Source organism: Microcaecilia unicolor, chromosome 6, assembly GCF_901765095.1.
Source record: "Microcaecilia unicolor chromosome 6, aMicUni1.1, whole genome shotgun sequence".
In the NCBI taxonomy this organism is placed as follows: Eukaryota; Metazoa; Chordata; class Amphibia; order Gymnophiona; family Siphonopidae; genus Microcaecilia; species Microcaecilia unicolor.
The window spans coordinates 116,522,898-116,540,388 of record NC_044036.1 but is presented as its reverse complement, the minus strand read 5'-3'; the positions used below and the strand labels follow the sequence as shown (position 1 = coordinate 116,540,388).

Sequence of the window (17,491 nt, the reverse complement as noted above, 5' to 3'; positions counted from 1 at the left end):
GCAGTCAGCAAGTACCAGAGGTTTAACTGGTTGAATGCCACCCCTGTCTCCCTTCAGAGCATAGCAAGCAATGCAAAAGTACACAACATTAGAAAAACCATACATACAAATTGCGTTGTAGACTCAGGCTAGTCATGCAAAATGACGATCTAAAAATGGAACCACTTAAATTAAAAAAAAATGTTTAAACATTCTTACAAGTCAAAGGAAAAAACAAAGTTAGGAGGGAAAAGAGGAAGGCTTATGTCTCTTACACACTAAGTTGCAATATGATTTCATTGAAGTGGGTTAATCAAATGTCCTTTTAATGGGTTCAGAGAACATAGTTCATCTGGATGTTTGTTTGCATTGCAGGACCTAGAAATCTTATGGACTTAATATTGTACACATGGGACAAGTCAGGGACCTCAAGTTTAACACACACACTTGAAAGTATTTCCTCATCCAGTTAGATAGCACATACCATCTAATCACTTTTATGAATTTTCTATTATCACTGCACTAATACCTTTCATTTATTTTCCTGATGCAGAAAAAACGATGCAAGTATAAAAGTGAAAAAATAGAGAACATAAAGCCAGTTGAGTCGTTCCATCCTGTGGCGAATGGTGACATAAAAACCAAGAAACCCTTCACAAATCAGAGGGACTTCTCAAATATTGGGGAGGTTTATCACTCATCATATAAAGGGCCTCCATCTGATGGGAGCTCAGGGAGCTCAGAGACATCTTCACAGTCAGAGGAGTCCTACTTCTGTGGCATTTCAGCATGCACCACCCTGTGCAACGGACAGCCCCAGAAAAACAAAACTGAAAAAAGGGCGATCAAGCGCAGGCGCTCCAAACTCCAAGAACAAGACAAGCTCATTAAAACATTGATACAGACCAGGTCTGGATCCATGCCCAGCCTGCATGACATCATTAAAGGCAACAAGGAGATCACTGTGGGTTCATTTGGGGTCACAGCTGTTACTGGCCGTATCTGACATGTAGCTCAATTTTTCATTCTGGAGATTACTTGTTTGAAAACAATTTTATGGTATGCAAAGTGAGAAATGCTTTTTATGATCTCTCCCAAGAGATATTTGAAGGATTATGTCCAGCTTCATCTTTCTGAGGTTACAACTTAAAAAGCAGATCTACTGGATGGACCATTGTGGGAGGGGATTCTTTATAGTAATTTTTTCACAGTTTAATTACTGGGAGAAAGAAAATTTTGAAGCCCTGTTTGTTGGGTGGAATAGAGACAAAAGCTGAATCCTCTTCATTTAACTTTGTTCCTACTACCTGCACCTTCCCGTATTTATGTGCCTTTTGTCTATTTATAATGCCACTGGAAGAGGAATGAGAATGTGAGTGTTTGAAACTTCTGTTATTTGATCATTCTCTTTTAGGGTTTTGGTTTCCTTTTTTGTAATTTGTATAGCCTTTTTTTTTTTTTTTGCAAATAGAACACTGTGCAAGGTGGGGTACTTGTTCTATGAGTGGATTAAGTTATGGGTCATTTCCTGGAAAGACAGCAATATGTAGACTTGTGGGTAAGAGTCTGGTTTTGCAAGCCTTTGTTAAAAGGTCTGATAGCAAAGTGTAAATGTTATACAAAAGTGGAACTGCTGTCATATGGGTAGAAACAAGTCTTTGTCCAAGGGTTTTCGGTTCTCTAGCTCTTTGATATAATGTTTCAGGACACTATTTTCACAAGTGACTTGAGAGCCCCCAGGTCAACAACTATCTCTTTGTAGTTAGAGTTAACCATAATTAGAATGTTTGATACTAACCTATAAAAAATGTAGCGTGAATGACTGACAAAGCTGTTCTGTTCGGTTTGTCTAATAATGATCACCTAAAACTGTGTTGTCACACCTCAGATCAAGAAATTCAACACAGTTGATCACTAATATAATTTGACACTCCTAGTTGCTCTGATTTGTCAGTACCTCCTCTCATAGTTTTTTGGTACTTAAATTCTAGCCAATTTACTTCTTGACATGTGGCAGTGACGTTTGTACTGCCTTAAGAGTAGCTCCTGCATAAAAATCCATGTTCAGTTAAAATGTGGGGGCACCTGCAGTTATAGGCTGCTATTCTATGTGTGGTCTTGGCTATTTCCATTGCATTGAATGTCACAACAGATCTGCTGTTGTGTCTGTTTGTTAATTTGCATACAACAATGTAAACATGTTTGAGATTGTTTAGTGTTTTGAAAGCAGAGAATATATAACTACAGCTTCTGAGGGTAATAGACAGCTGTTGCCCAAAGTTTAAGTCACTACAAGTTTGATATCAGGTCTGTTGCATTATTTATGCAGGTTCCACCAAGCTTTGAAGTATTCCCTGTAGAATATTAAAGGAAGTTTGAATTAGATAATCTTCAAAGGCCATTGTAAAAGTACAATAGTTAGTCATTAACCAGTTTTTGCCTTATTTTATTTTATTAGAACTGAAAGTCTTTATTGCAAGAGTACCTTTTCCTCTGATAGTCATTTGTACGCCTTTTGCATGAAAAGGTGATCTCCATCCAATTCCCAAAAGATGAGACAGTCACATTACTGGAACCATTGTAATTACTGGCAGCACAGTTGGAATGTCTTGCAAATGCCAAAGATTGAATGGGCTTGTTACTGGAACTTCTGACACTCTAGATATAATCCTTCCAGAATGTTAGCAGAGCATTGTGTAGAAAACCTTGGCCAGCTACTGACATATCTGTACCTGTTTTAGAGGGAATTGCTATAGGAAATGAAGTGTGTTCTCCCTTAGTAAAATAATTAAGGAGGTTGGTGATGGGTGTTTAGAGAAATGTGGTCAACCTGATTTCCAGCGTTCTGGAACTTGATGGATTGATAATGGAGACCACCACACATTACTTATTAAAAAACCTAAATACAGACTCTTCTGGGGTAAAACTCTACATGCCTTTCTGGTGCCTGGCCAGCATCAGAGCTTCCACAATGCTAGTATGATCACTAGCCAACCCTAAGTGGGTAATCTGATGTCAGAGTTCAGCAATTTAACCAAGTTTAGAACTGGATGTGAGCCCATCAATGCCAGGTGTTTCACATGCCACAAGGGACATTCCAGATTTATAAACTGAAGTAACTGCAAAGTATGGATGCAGTAGGGGGCCATGATTATGAGAAAAGCTTTCTAAATCCCTCACATGTTTTTATTCAACAAGTTGTGTTGACTGCTAGTAAGGAGAGCAAAAAAAAGTGCAGTTTCATTACGATAGACAACTATGTTGAGAAGCAAAGGAAGAAAATGCCTGGTAGTTTACAATACCCTACAGAAAGCTGAGAATCTACCTTTTAAAATGTGGTTCTTTTGTCACAGGGCTCCCCCTTCATCTGAAAGACTCCTGGAGTTCTGACAGCATCCTTTTTAAAAAAAAAATGTTTGTTAGTACAACAGACCACATGCAGTGTGCCCTGTAACTATGGGAAGATTTTGCATAAATACTGGAAAACCTACACATGGTGTACTGGGTATACCCTGTGTTTATATGTATGTGCCTCAGTTGGACTACCAATAAAATGAAATATATCTTGACAAAAGAACATAATTTATTTTGACAATTTCATATTTTTGTAGATGTTTGGCCACTGTCATGCACATGTAGCTATAATAGATAATCATATAACTTGAGTATATTTGGAAGCAGAATGCTTCACCCTGATGAGATGTTATGAGGAGGGGGCACATATAACAATACCCAGGTCCAAGTGTGCTGCACAATATGAAATAATAAAGTTGATGTCATTCTAAGATTTTCTAGACTTCATGAGATCCTACTTTACGTTAGGTACTTTCAGTAAGGTAATGAGAATTTTTGCATCCTTAATATTAAATAAAAATGGCTCTAGTTCAGCCATGTGACTGAACAGCTACAATGCAAGCGATTCATTACTTTCCAACATTGCTACTCTTGTGCTGAAACCCACTTGCAAATACTTTTGACGTGACACCACTTTCCTCGTTGTGGGTAATATCAACTTTTCTCTGGAAAATAGCGTTTTACTACAGCACATCATGGCATGAGTAGAGGCAGGTGTTACCCTGCCACTGCATAGCTAGTAAGTGCTTATGTTTCTTCATGAGTGGCACTCTGACAAGTAGTACATTGCACATGCTATGTTGTAGTGACTGGCCAGTTCTATTTTAAGCTTCTGGGTAGCAAGACAGGAAAGGTGAAATAAAATCTTCTGTCAAGTGAAATGGCATTACTCAGAGGTTCTTCAGACTAGGAAAGGAAAATGAGTGAAAGGATTTTAACATAAAGGGAAACCTGCCAAGTCCATTTTAGCAGGAAGTATGGATAGGACTTGGTTTGTAGTCGGTAAAGCCTTAATCAGCAATTTTTGAAATAATTTTTCTGGAGGTGATCACATTAATAAAATATAATAACATAAAGGTCACGTCAGTGTTTCAGTTTCACTATACCATGTGCTGGTGGCTTTTTTATTTTCAGGCAGGAAACTTACCACCAATTAGGTGCTTTGCTGTTTTAATGGGGTATGGGGGATTATGTTAATCCCTTGGGCAGTATTTCAGCAGCTCTAAAAGTAGTAGTGGCATTTATATATGTTATCAATGGAAGACTAAAGGAAACAATGAAAGAGAGAGATTCTTTCTACCCGTTATTTATGAAACTGATCACATAAAAGAAAAATTCTGTTCTGGGTTAATGGTGGTATTTAACAACCTGTATATAGCTTGCAACTCTTATATAAGTCATAGGTTTATTTTAGACTCTACATGCTGGTCATTCACAAAGAAGACATGTTTCTGAGCTGGTAAGCTGCTATTAACTGTGAAAGTAGTATGGCAGTGGTAATGCCTTATTGGTCCCATTCACTGCACAAATAAATTTGTTGCTCTAAATTATTTGATTTTAGCTTTCATTCTTGCCTTCTGGCTTTGGGAAATCCCAAATGCAGATTTATGTACTCGCATACCCCTAAAAAGACAGCTAGGTCAGAACATTCTTATATCTTGCATCTTGAAGCAGTTGTCTGTTTTTGTTTTTTGTATATTTTTTTTCCTTTTGCCTATTTAATTTTATTCAGTTGTAACATTTTTCCTAGTATCTTTAAAATCTTTTTTTTTCTACCTTTTATTAAACAGTCCCTTCATTTTCACCATTTGAATGATGGCAGGTGAGGACCAACTAATCCATCACTTTTTGCCTTTGCTTATTCAGAAACGTTTGCATGCATTCTCATGTATGTACTACTCGTTCACTTGTTAAGTTATTTATTTCCTTGGCCTGTTCCTTCACTTTCAAAAATTCCTTTACTGCTCTCAGTACCTTACGTGTATCATTGATACAAATGGCATATTGCTGACTGTAGCACATCCAGCCCTAAAGAACAGTCTTTCTAAACCATTAGCATCTAATCATCCCAGGAAATAATAGAGAGCTCAACAGCTGTAACAATTGACCACTCTCAGGTGGATTGGCAGATGTATACATAAACTGTTAACACACCCTACTTTAATTGTAATTGAGATCCACACGCACAGTTTTCATTAGGTCCTGGAACGTTCAAAACCAGTTGAGCTTTCAGAATGTCCACAAAGAATATGTAGGAGAAATTTTGCATATATTGCGTCTCCAACATATGTATGTCTTTCATGCATTTTCATTGTGGATATTATGAAAACCAGTTTGGCTGTAGGATTACTAGGATAAGCTTGGGAAGTTTTGACCTACAAATTGCCATTTACAGCCTGGACTGAGATTTGGTTCTGGTATTAAATTGAGCCAGGTTCATTAATGAAAGTGATTTTGTGGCTTGGTTCCAACATGATTTGTGTCATCCTGGTTCCGTGAGTGGCAGCTTGCTTTCTTTTGGGAACTATGTTTCTCTCATGAAGGGTTCTTATTTTGAGTCTTGAACTTTGTACCACAAAGGGAGCATGGAATAATTAAAATATCTAAAGGGAAAAGGTTGGTTATCTTTCAAACTGCATGTTAAATCACATGGGGTTGCTGTATCAGACTTTCAGTGGGATATAGTGGCCCATAACAGTTGAGAAAGGTTATGTGTTCCAGAAGAACAACTTGATGACATATTGGTTTCTTTGGCTGACATATTTTAAGAATATTATAGATCCAGGTTTAAAACTCCTTTTTCACATATAATGTGGAAATAGAAGCTTAACTGGAGCCATTTTTAACTCTTAGTACTAATTGTTTACATCTTTCCTAGATTTCTGATAATGTTCTCTGTATGATCAGGTTTAGTAACCAGCATATCTTCTCCAGGGGAAGGAAAAGCACATATGCCATGTTCGAACAGTTTGCTTAACCAGGGAGTCAATGCAAGCAAGCTTGCTCCAGAGATTACAATATTCTGAAATATGCTCGACTTTTGTGTCGACTAGCTGGTTGTGCAGGTCAGTTTTTTGTCTGCGTTTGTGTTGACATCCAACATTTATTTTCATTTTGACAACTATTATGTATGTATAAGTGCTGCAGAACCAGAAAGTATCTGTTCCATAGCCTGAGCAAGCTAAATTTTTTTCTTGATTTACTGTATTTTGTTTTGTGTACAGAATTAGGAACTAAGCACTTCATGGTACAATTTTTGTATTTCAGAGTCCTGATGCTTATAATGTCCTATGACTGACTTTCTGTTTTCATGTGAGATTGTCCTTTTCTTTTTGTTAAATTAATCTGCACAATTAGCCAGGCTCCTAACACCTTTTAACAAAGTCTAAGCTAGAAGCTAAAACCCTTTTTATACTATCCTAAGTGTAGCTTACAGCCCTGTGGAAGAAAGCAAAACGTGTAACTCAGAGCTGTTGTGCCATTGGAAACTGTGAATTTCTGAATAAAACTGAACTTTAGAAAATGTGTGTACTATTTTTCTCCCAGTGGCCATGCATCTATGCAATAGGTTTGCATAAAAAAGACCACAGAAAATCTGTAATGAGGTTTTTAAAAAGTTAATGAACAGATTCTTCAAAGGTGAAAGTATCACTGGGGATAAAGATAGACTAATGATGCAATTCTCTTCTAAAAAGGAGATGTAAAGAATATAGAAATTTGCTAACTGGTCAGTGTTAGTCCATTGAGCATAATTAACCTTGGGGCCAACATACAGGTTCTATTAATTCAGGGGTTCGTAGTCCCCCTGTCTATGTGCTTAAAGTTAAAATTTATTAGCATTTTGGCTCATTCTTTCAGTTGTCGCTCAAGGCATGTCACCTACCATACCTTGATTACTATACTTATCTGTGGTCTCAAGGAACCACAGTGGGATTTGAACCAGGCTACTATATTATAGCTTTGTGGGTTGTGATGACCAGCATGAGCATTGCATTAGACATTTGAGGACAGAGAGCAACACACAGTTATGGGACTTGCCCCCTTGTCCAGTGCTTCTCAACTGTCTCCTTGAGTCACATCTAGCCAATCATTTTTTCAAATTTACTATAATGAATATGCATGTGAGAAATTTTCATACATATATGTAAATTTTTCATGCATAATCGTAATCCTGAAAAGACAACTGGGGTAGATGTGGACAATGGGGAGCCGGTTGATATTGTATATCTGGATTTTCAGAAGGCGTTTGACAAAGTGCCGCACGAAAGACTCTTGAAGAAATTGCAGAGTCATGGAATCGGAGGTAGGGTATTATTATGGATTAAGAACTGGTTGAAAGATAGGAAGCAGAGAGTAGGATTGCGTGGCCAGTATTCTCAGTGGAGGAGGGTAGTTAGTGGGGTCCCGCAGGGGTCTGTGCTGGGTCCGTTGCTTTTTAATGTATTTATAAATGACCTAGAGATGGGAATAACTAGTGAGGTAATTAAATTCGCCGATGACACAAAATTATTCAGGGTTGTCAAGTCGCAGGAGGAATGTGAACGATTACAGGAGGACCTTGCGAGACTGGGAGAATGGGCGTGCAAGTGGCAGATGAAGTTCAATGTTGACAAGTGCAAAGTGATGCATGTGGGTAAGAGGAACCCGAATTATAGCTACGTCTTGCAAGGTTCCACGTTAGGAGTTACGGATCAAGAAAGGGATCTGGGTGTCGTCGTCGATGATACGCTGAAACCTTCTGCTCAGTGTGCTGCTGCGGCTAGGAAAGCGAATAGAATGTTGGGTGTTATTAGGAAGGGTATGGAGTCCAGGTGTGCGGATGTTATAATGCCGTTGTATCGCTCCATGGTGCGACCGCACCTGGAGTATTGTGTTCAGTACTGGTCTCCGTATCTCAAAAAAGATATAGTAGAATTGGAAAAGGTACAGCGAAGGGCGACGAAAATGATAGTGGGGATGGGACGACTTTCCTATGAAGAGAGGCTGAGAAGGCTAGGGCTTTTCAGCTTGGAGAAGAGACGGCTGAGGGGAGATATGATAGAAGTGTATAAAATAATGAGTGGAATGGATCGGGTGGATGTGAAGCGACTGTTCACGCTATCCAAAAATACTAGGACTAGAGGGCATGAGTTGAAGCTACAGTGTGGTAAATTTAAAACGAATCGGAGAAAATTTTTCTTCACCCAACGTGTAATTAGACTCTGGAATTCGTTGCCGGAGAACGTGGTACGGGCGGTTAGCTTGACGGAGTTTAAAAAGGGGTTAGATAGATTCCTAAAGGACAAGTCCATAGACCGCTATTAAATGGACTTGGAAAAATTCCGCATTTTTAGGTATAACTTGTCTGGAATGTTTTTACGTTTGGGGAGCGTGCCAGGTGCCCTTGACCTGGATTGGCCACTGTCGGTGACAGGATGCTGGGCTAGATGGACCTTTGGTCTTTCCCAGTATGGCACTACTTATGTACTTATGCCCTCTTGGAGTGGGTTGAGAATCACTGTCATTTGCATCATTGAAATGGTTAAACTCTTACTGCAGAGTTCTGTGGGCTAGGGCAACTTACAAGTTCCCAAAATTTGAAAGAATGCTACAGCTTAATTCAGAGGTATTCACTCCCAGTCCTCAAGGGTTGCCAGTGGGTTACGTTTTCAGGATATCCTTAATGAATATGTATGAGAGAGTTGCATGCCTACTACTTCAGCTGTTTCAAAGTGTATATGATGTGTTTTTCCTTTTTTCCATTTGCAAGTTTATTCATACTTGTAGGGGAGTGTGGGAAGAGATGTGGTGCAGTGTTTATTGGATGGGTGGCAAGGGCTATGTGAGTGAGTGGGGGTGAGGGTATATGTGTGGGAGTATGTGTATACTTCTTGGCATACCTTGTTCCCTTCATGCACTCTCTCCTGCTCCCTTGTCCTCACATCTTCAACCTCCCACTGCAGTTCCTTGTGACTCTGGGCAAGTCATTTAACTCTCCACTGCCCCAGGTACAAAAAGAAACACTCCAAACTACCTGTATTTAATACGTAAACCGCTTTGATTGTAACCACAAAGGTATATATCTAATCCCATCCCCTTTCCCTTGTGCTTTCAACTCTTTTCCATCTCCCTTCCACTCACATTCTTCACCTTTCCTCCTCGTATCACTGTACTGCCCAATCCATCTTTCTTCCTCTCTCTCCACATCCACTTAGTGTTTCAACATCCCCCTCTCCAATCTTTTTTCAGTGGATTGGATTCCCCCCAGCTGACCACATTTTTTTGTGGGGGGTGGGGGATTCTGTCACAGTCATGGTCGTTGTCTCCTGCTGGAAGGACTTTGGTTTTTCACAGACTTCTCTTTGGATGGCAGGGGACTGACTTCCAACTCCTCCTAACGTATTGGTAAGTAGAGGTTTGCAAACATACCAGTGTGTACAGACAGACGGCTCCTACCTAACAGGTGCTATCAATTGAGTGAAAGATGCAAATATCAACATATAATTTGGTTGATGTTTTACTCTTTGTTGTGTAACCTGACGTGTCTGGGCTAGATATTTGGAAGAAGTCCTTCACACATCTTAACAGGACAATTTCTTTCCTGTTCACAACCAGCTCCCATCAGTAAGAATGTGATCTCCATAAACATCTACAAACCTGATTTTAAACCCAGATATACTATTGGCCTAGCCAACATCATCTAAGAACAAATTCCACAGCTTTACTTTTCATAATAGCCCTAACAAAATGGCACTAGGCAAGATGGCCCCTCCCACAAAATAACCCCTCTCACAAAATAATCCTTGACAAAAATAGATCTCTCAAAAATATTTTTAAAATTTACTTAAATTGTATCAGCCAAGCCACACTATCTTGTATCAAAGCAAAACATGAGAATGTAAAATAGTGACTTGTTCTTCATAAAATCAAAGAAAATGACAAACATGCCAACATCCTAAAAGAAAAATATATATAATATATATGTTAAATTTAAAAAGAAAAAAAAACCTAATAAATTAGGCCATTAGAAAAAAAGTTACAAGGTCGTTGCCAAGTTGTGCAAACTGTTAATAAGTCTTTGTAAGACAATCTTAATATAAACTTGAACAATACAAGAGTATTTGTAAAAATATACATAAAAATATGTATTCTTTAAAAAATGGCACTCCTGAGAAACATGTGATACAGCTCTACATCCTAGCCTGCAATAAACGCTATCAACACATAACTAGCTTAAAGAATGTAAATGCCTGACTAAATCCTCCTTTCTTAAAAATGGCAATAGTAAAAATTTAAAAAGGGGGAGTTTTACACAGGTGGAAACGTATTAAAAAAAAGCATAATACCTTACATACAGAATGCTAGCTTGTATTATTTATCAGAAAAGACCTGACACACTGAACAGATTTTGGTATAATCAAGAGAGATCAGTACAGCTTAAGTATTTCAAACAGTAAAATTATGTGTCTTTTTAAAAGAGCAATTTTACAACTGTAAACAGCCAAAAAATATAGAAAGGCACTCACCATTAATGCTGCAATTGCAATCATACTCTAGGAGTGGAGCACCACTATACTAAAAAAAGAAAAAATGGCACGTTTGAGCAGGGCATTTAAATTGAACCGCTTAAATGCCAATGGCTCAGTATTCTAAACAACTTGTGGTAGCTAGTAATGGGTAAGTGAGCATTGCCTGTTTGGGCCATTTTGCTGGGGGGGGGGGGCAATATGTCGGGGGGGCCATAATGGGGGCAGGTCATTTTGTCAGAGACGATTGTCGGGTTTTTTTTTGTTTTTTTGTCAAGGCTATTTTATCTCGGGGCTATTTTGAGGGGGCTGTTATGGCTCGGTACACTGTAATATCCTCCTGCTGGAGGTGGTAGAGAGAAAAACGATAACAGAGATAAAAAAAAATGTGTGAGATAAACACAAAGGAATCCATTAAGTAAAGAATGGAGCTAAACTTTTCTGTGATTAGATGGCAAGGTTGGAGAGGGGCTTCGATGACAGCTTCAGTTGGAGAAAAAGGCCAGCGCCCTGAAAATGGTATATGTAGTATCACATCATACTTTTATGGTATGAGTTTATCTTGTTGGTACAGACAAGTCTTTATCTGCCATCATCTTCTAAGTTAATACCATATCTGCTGTCCTCTTCAGAATCCACAAAACAACACAGAGAAGGTTTAAAGCATAGAACACAATCCAAAGCACAAGGAATACCAAGAGCCTTCAAAAATGGGACAAGTTATTTTATTCCACAGCGTAGATCAATCTTGTACATCAATGACCTGATATGGGCTATGTTCATCAGGGGGTCTACATCAGAAATAATGTACATACAAAAAATATATATATATTAAAGTAAAGGAAGCACCAAAAATTGATATACATATGAAAGATGCAACGATATTAACACACGTCAGATGCAATTCTGAAAGAGTGTGACACGTGTCTCAAAAAAGATATTTAGAATGTGTTTATATGAAATATACTTTACGTATTGTGGTGAATCGGCGAACAAGAAAAATCTGACACACAAACCTATAGCGCATAATCGTAAGATGAGAAATGGACATAAGGATGACAATGGTCAATGTAAAATGTGAAACTGAAATAGCTCACTGCAACTTCAAAAGTCCAATATGGACATGCTCAGTATTGCAGGTGAAGGCAAAAAGTAAAATCCTTGTCCTTAACAAAAAAAAAAAAAAAAAAAAAAGATAAACCATGAGTGCATCTCTGAGACCTGGTGGAAGGAGGATAACCAGTGGGACACTGTCATACCGGGGTACAAATTATATCGTAGTGATAGGGTGAATCGGATTGGTGGAGGGGTAGCATTGTATATTAACGAGAGCCTTGAATCAAATAGATTGAAAATTCTGCAGGAAGCAAAACACTCCTTGGAATCACTGTGGATTGAAATTCCATGTGCAAAGGGGAAAAGGATAGTGATAGGAGTGTACTACCGTCCGCCTGGCCAGGACGAACAGACGGATGCGGAAATGTTAAAGGAAATCAGGGACGCAAACAAACTGGGCAACACAATAATAATGGGGGATTTCAATTACCCGCATATAGACTGGGGTAATGTAACATCTGTACACGCAAGGGACATAAGATTTCTTGATGAAATCAAGGACAGCTTCATGGAACAGCTAGTTCAGGAGCCGACAAGAGAAGGAAAAATACTAGACTTAGTCCTTAGTGGTGCTCATGATCTAGTGCAGGGGGTAACGATACGAGGGCCGCTTGATAACAGTGATCATAATATGATCGGTTTTGATATTGGCATTGAAGGAAGTGAAACTAGGAAATCAAGTACGCTAGCGTTTAACTATAGAAAAGGTGATTACGACAAAATGAGAAAAATGGTGAAAAAAAGACTGAAAGGAGCAGCTCGCAGAGTAAAAAACTTGCATCAGGCGTGGATGCTGTTTAAAAACGCCATCCTGGAGGTTCAGGACAAATATATTCCACGTATTAGAAAAAAGGGAAAAAAGACTAAACGTCAGCCGGCGTGGCTAAACAGTAAGATAAAGGAAATCATTAGAGCCAAAAAACAATCCTTCAGAAAGTGGAGAAGAGAACCAACTGAAAGTAACAGGATAGATCATAAGGAATGCCAAGCCAAATGCAAAGCGGAGATAAGGAGGGCAAAAAAGGACTTTGAGAAGAAATTAGCGTTGGAAGCAAAAATACATAGTAAAAACTTTTTTAGATACATTAAAAGCAGGAAACCGGCCAAAGAGTCGGTTGGGCCGCTGGACGAAAATGGTGTTAAAGGGGCGATCAAGGAGGACAAAGCCGTAGCGGAGAAATTAAACGAATTCTTTGCTTCGGTCTTCACCGAGGAGGATTTGGGGGGGACACCGGTGCCGGAAAGAATATTTGAAGCGGGGGAATCGGAGAAACTAAACAAATTCTCTGTAACCTTGGAGGATGTAATGGGTCAGTTCAGCAAGCTGAAGAGTAGTAAATCACCGGGACCTGATGGTATTCATCCCAGAGTATTAATAGAACTAAAAAATGAACTTGCGGAGCTACTGTTAGAAATATGCAATCTGTCCCTAAAATCGAGTGTAATACCGGAAGACTGGAGGGTAGCCAATGTTACTCCGATTTTTAAGAAGGGTTCCAGAGGAGATCCGGGAAATTATAGACCGGTGAGTCTGACGTCGGTGCCGGGCAAGATGGTGGAGGCTATTATTAAGAATAAAATTGCAGAGCATATACAAAAACATGGACTGATGAGACAAAGTCAGCACGGATTTAGTGAAGGGAAGTCTTGCCTCACCAATCTAATGCATTTTTTTGAGGGGGTAAGCAAACATGTGGACAATGGGGAGCCGGTTGATATTGTATATCTGGATTTTCAGAAGGCGTTTGACAAAGTGCCGCACGAAAGACTCCTGAAGAAATTGCAGAGTCATGGAATCGGAGGTAGGGTATTATTATGGATTAAGAACTGGTTGAAAGATAGGAAGCAGAGAGTAGGATTGCGTGGCCAGTATTCTCAGTGGAGGAGGGTAGTTAGTGGGGTCCCGCAGGGGTCCGTGCTGGGTCTGTTGCTTTTTAATGTATTTATAAATGACCTAGAGATGGGAATAACTAGTGAGGTAATTAAATTCGCCGATGACACAAAATTATTCAGGGTCGTCAAGTCGCAGGAGGAATGTGAACGATTACAGGAGGACCTTGCGAGACTGGGAGAATGGGCGTGCAAGTGGCAGATGAAGTTCAATGTTGACAAGTGCAAAGTGATGCATGTGGGTAAGAGGAACCCGAATTATAGCTACGTCTTGCAAGGTTCCGCGTTAGGAGTTACGGATCAAGAAAGGGATCTGGGTGTCGTCGTCGATGATACGCTGAAACCTTCTGCTCAGTGTGCTGCTGCGGCTAGGAAAGCGAATAGAATGTTGGGTGTTATTAAGAAGGGTATGGAGTCCAGGTGTGCGGATGTTATAATGCCGTTGTATCGCTCCATGGTGCGACCGCACCTGGAGTATTGTGTTCAGTACTGGTCTCCGTATCTCAAAAAAGATATAGTAGAATTGGAAAAGGTACAGCGAAGGGCGACGAAAATGATAGTGGGGATGGGACGACTTTCCTATGAAGAGAGGCTGAGAAGGCTAGGGCTTTTCAGCTTGGAGAAGAGACGGCTGAGGGGAGATATGATAGAAGTGTATAAAATAATGAGTGGAATGGATCGGGTGGATGTGAAGCGACTGTTCACGCTATCCAAAAATACTAGGACTAGAGGGCATGAGTTGAAGCTACAGTGTGGTAAATTTAAAACGAATCGGAGAAAATTTTTCTTCACCCAACGTGTAATTAGACTCTGGAATTCATTGCCGGAGAACGTGGTACGGGCGGTTAGCTTGACGGAGTTTAAAAAGGGGTTAGATAGATTCCTAAAGGACAAGTCCATAGACCGCTATTAAATGGACTGGAAAAATTCCTCATTTTTAGGTACAACTTGTCTGGAATGTTTTTACGTTTGGGGAGCGTGCCAGGTGCCCTTGACCTGGATTGGCCACTGTCGGTGACAGGATGCTGGGCTAGATGGACCTTTGGTCTTTCCCAGTATGGCACTACTTATGTACTTATGTACTTATGTACTAATGACAGTAATAGCCAATTAAAATTAAAAAAATGACAGCAATGACATTGAGAAAAAAACAACAAAATATGAACGTTTACCTATATCAAACTAAGACATACTTTATTAAAGACATGCAATGACATACGGTCTTCAGACCTATGCTTGAATAAAAACAGTGTGTACAGCATAAAGGCATTCTGTGTACTTCTATAAATACAAAATTAACTCTTGTTGGACTACGCAGTACAAATAGCAACGGTCAGATGCTTGAAAAACTACAACTTGACTTTTACGTTATGATAGATCAAATCAGATTTATGATAGTCTATTACTTATAAGTTGTCTTAAAATTTGAGCTCATAAACTATCCATTTCTCAACAAAAAAAAAAAAACAAGCCATGATGTTCCACGGAAAGGGACTTGCAATTATACAAAAGCTACCATACAAAAATGACAATGAATACAAACATAAGAAGCAGACATAAATTGAGAGTCCATGTTATTTAAATAATCTAAACATCATGCATAGTGCTGAGTATATAATGTAATACCATGAAATACAAAAACCTTGTAGCCAGTTGAACTCCAGGGGGAAAACATCCTATGTAAAACTACGCATTGGTTCTAAATAAATATTTTCTAGTATGGGCATAGATTGAAACTCCATTCCATCCTTTACTTCCTACCCACATCAGTAATGCCTGAACATAATATAAATCAAACCTACTATGTATTCACGCGCATCATATAAAATCAAAAACTTACCCAAAACTGGGTAGAGTTACTGATGTGGCATGGCCTCATAAGTATACAAATAAAATGGTGCATCCACAATACTCAAGTTTTAAAAAGTCACTGTGATGTCAAATATGATGTACCATATTTTAAATAAGGTGGGACCCAACAAAAATATGGTGTCCACATTACCTGCAGACATCATTAATGACACGCAACACTACTGATGTTGCCTGTACTCTACAGAATCCAAACAGCAAAGAGAGGAGAGATTGGTAACCGTAGCTCAGGAGAACGACTTTGTGGTGATGGTGTCTGAGGATCTCAAGTTGAAACAAAGCGACAAGGCAGTGGCTGTGGCCAGTAAGATGCTAGGCTCCATAGAGAGGGATATAACCAGCAGAAGAAAGGAGATGTTGATGCCCCTGTGTAAGTTGTTGGTGAGGCCCACTTTTAGTATTGTTTTCACTTTTGAAGGCCATATCTTCCTAAGGATTTAAAAAGACTTGAAGTGGTTCAAAGAAAAGTGATGAAAATTGGTATGGGTTGTGTATAGCAAGACATACAAGCAGAGACTTGATGACCTGAACATGTATACCCTGTAGGAAATGAGAAACAGTGGTGATAAGATACGGATGTTCAAATATTAGAAAGTTATTAATCCACAAACTTTTTCCAGAAGCAGAACATGGTAGAACTATTCTAGAGGACATGAACTGAGGTTGAAGGGGGGCCTACTCAGGAATGTCAGGAACTATTTTTTCACTGAGATGGTGGTAGATACCTGGAATGCCCTCCCATGGGAGGAGGTGGTGATGAAAATGGTAACGGAATTCAAATAAGCATGAGGTAAACAAATGAATCCTGTTTAGAAGGAATCGATCCAAAGAAGCTTAGGGGAGACTAGGTGACACCACCTGTAATTGGGAAGCAGAGTGAGTACTGGACAGACTTCTACGGTCTGTGCCCTGTTCGTATCTGGACAGATTCAGCTTCAAAAGTTGGAGAACAAGGCCCAGTGCTGGGCAGACTTCTATGGTCTGTGCCCTGATCATGGCTGAATAGATTTAGATAGACTGGAGTGGAGCTTTTCAGGAACTTCGATACAGTGCCAGCCAGACTCAATGTGGCTTACAATACATCATGAGTAGTGACAATGCATGAGAAAGTATACAGTATCACATATCATACCTTATGTAATGAGTTTATCTTGTTGGGCAGACTGGAAGGACCTTACAGGTCTTTATCTACTGTCATCTACTATGTGTGTTACTTCACTATATCTAGAAACTTTCAATATGAACTGGCAGATTGCATGCATCCTCATTTATTCTACCAGAATAGAGAAAGAGGAATATTCTTTAGATTAGAGGGGAATTCCTTTGTTTTCCCCCGTCTCTCCTCTTCCCTTCCCCATCTAGTGACTCTCCCTATGAAGATGTCTCTTGCTCAGTGTTCATTTATCACATGTCCTTTGTCCAGCAATAGGAGGCAGAACCAATATCTACCTTGATATTTGGCCTCCTGATATAAGAACATAATTACCATGCTGGGTCAAACCAAAGATCTATAAAGCTCAGTATCCTGATTCTAACAGTGGCCAATTTCAAGTACTTGGCAGGATCCTGAAAACTAGATTTCAAAGCTGCTTATGCGTGGGGGCAAGTGGGGAATTTCCTTAACTCTACCTTAATAACAGTTGAACTTTTTTCAGCCCATCTATGCTAAATGCTTTTACTACATCCTCCAGCAAAAGATTCCATAGCTTAGTTATGCATTAAGTATTCTCTAGCAATTATAATGTAATCAAATTTGACTTAATACCTGGAGGGAGGAC

At 39.3% G+C, this 17,491-nt stretch overlaps 1 protein-coding gene across 5 annotated transcripts in view; it reads left to right on the top strand.

The window, feature by feature from the left end:
- SUCO (SUN domain containing ossification factor) overlaps positions 1-3,211 on the top strand; it is a 256,708-nt gene extending 253,497 nt beyond the window's left edge. For all 5 annotated transcript variants that reach the window (XM_030208502.1, XM_030208500.1, XM_030208501.1 and 2 more), the window contains one exon: positions 533-3,211. In XM_030208502.1, coding sequence (XP_030064362.1) covers positions 533-985 — 453 coding nt within the window. In that variant the 3' untranslated portion in view covers positions 986-3,211. The remainder of the gene's footprint in view (positions 1-532) is intronic.
- The last annotated feature ends 14,280 nt before the right edge of the window (positions 3,212-17,491 follow it).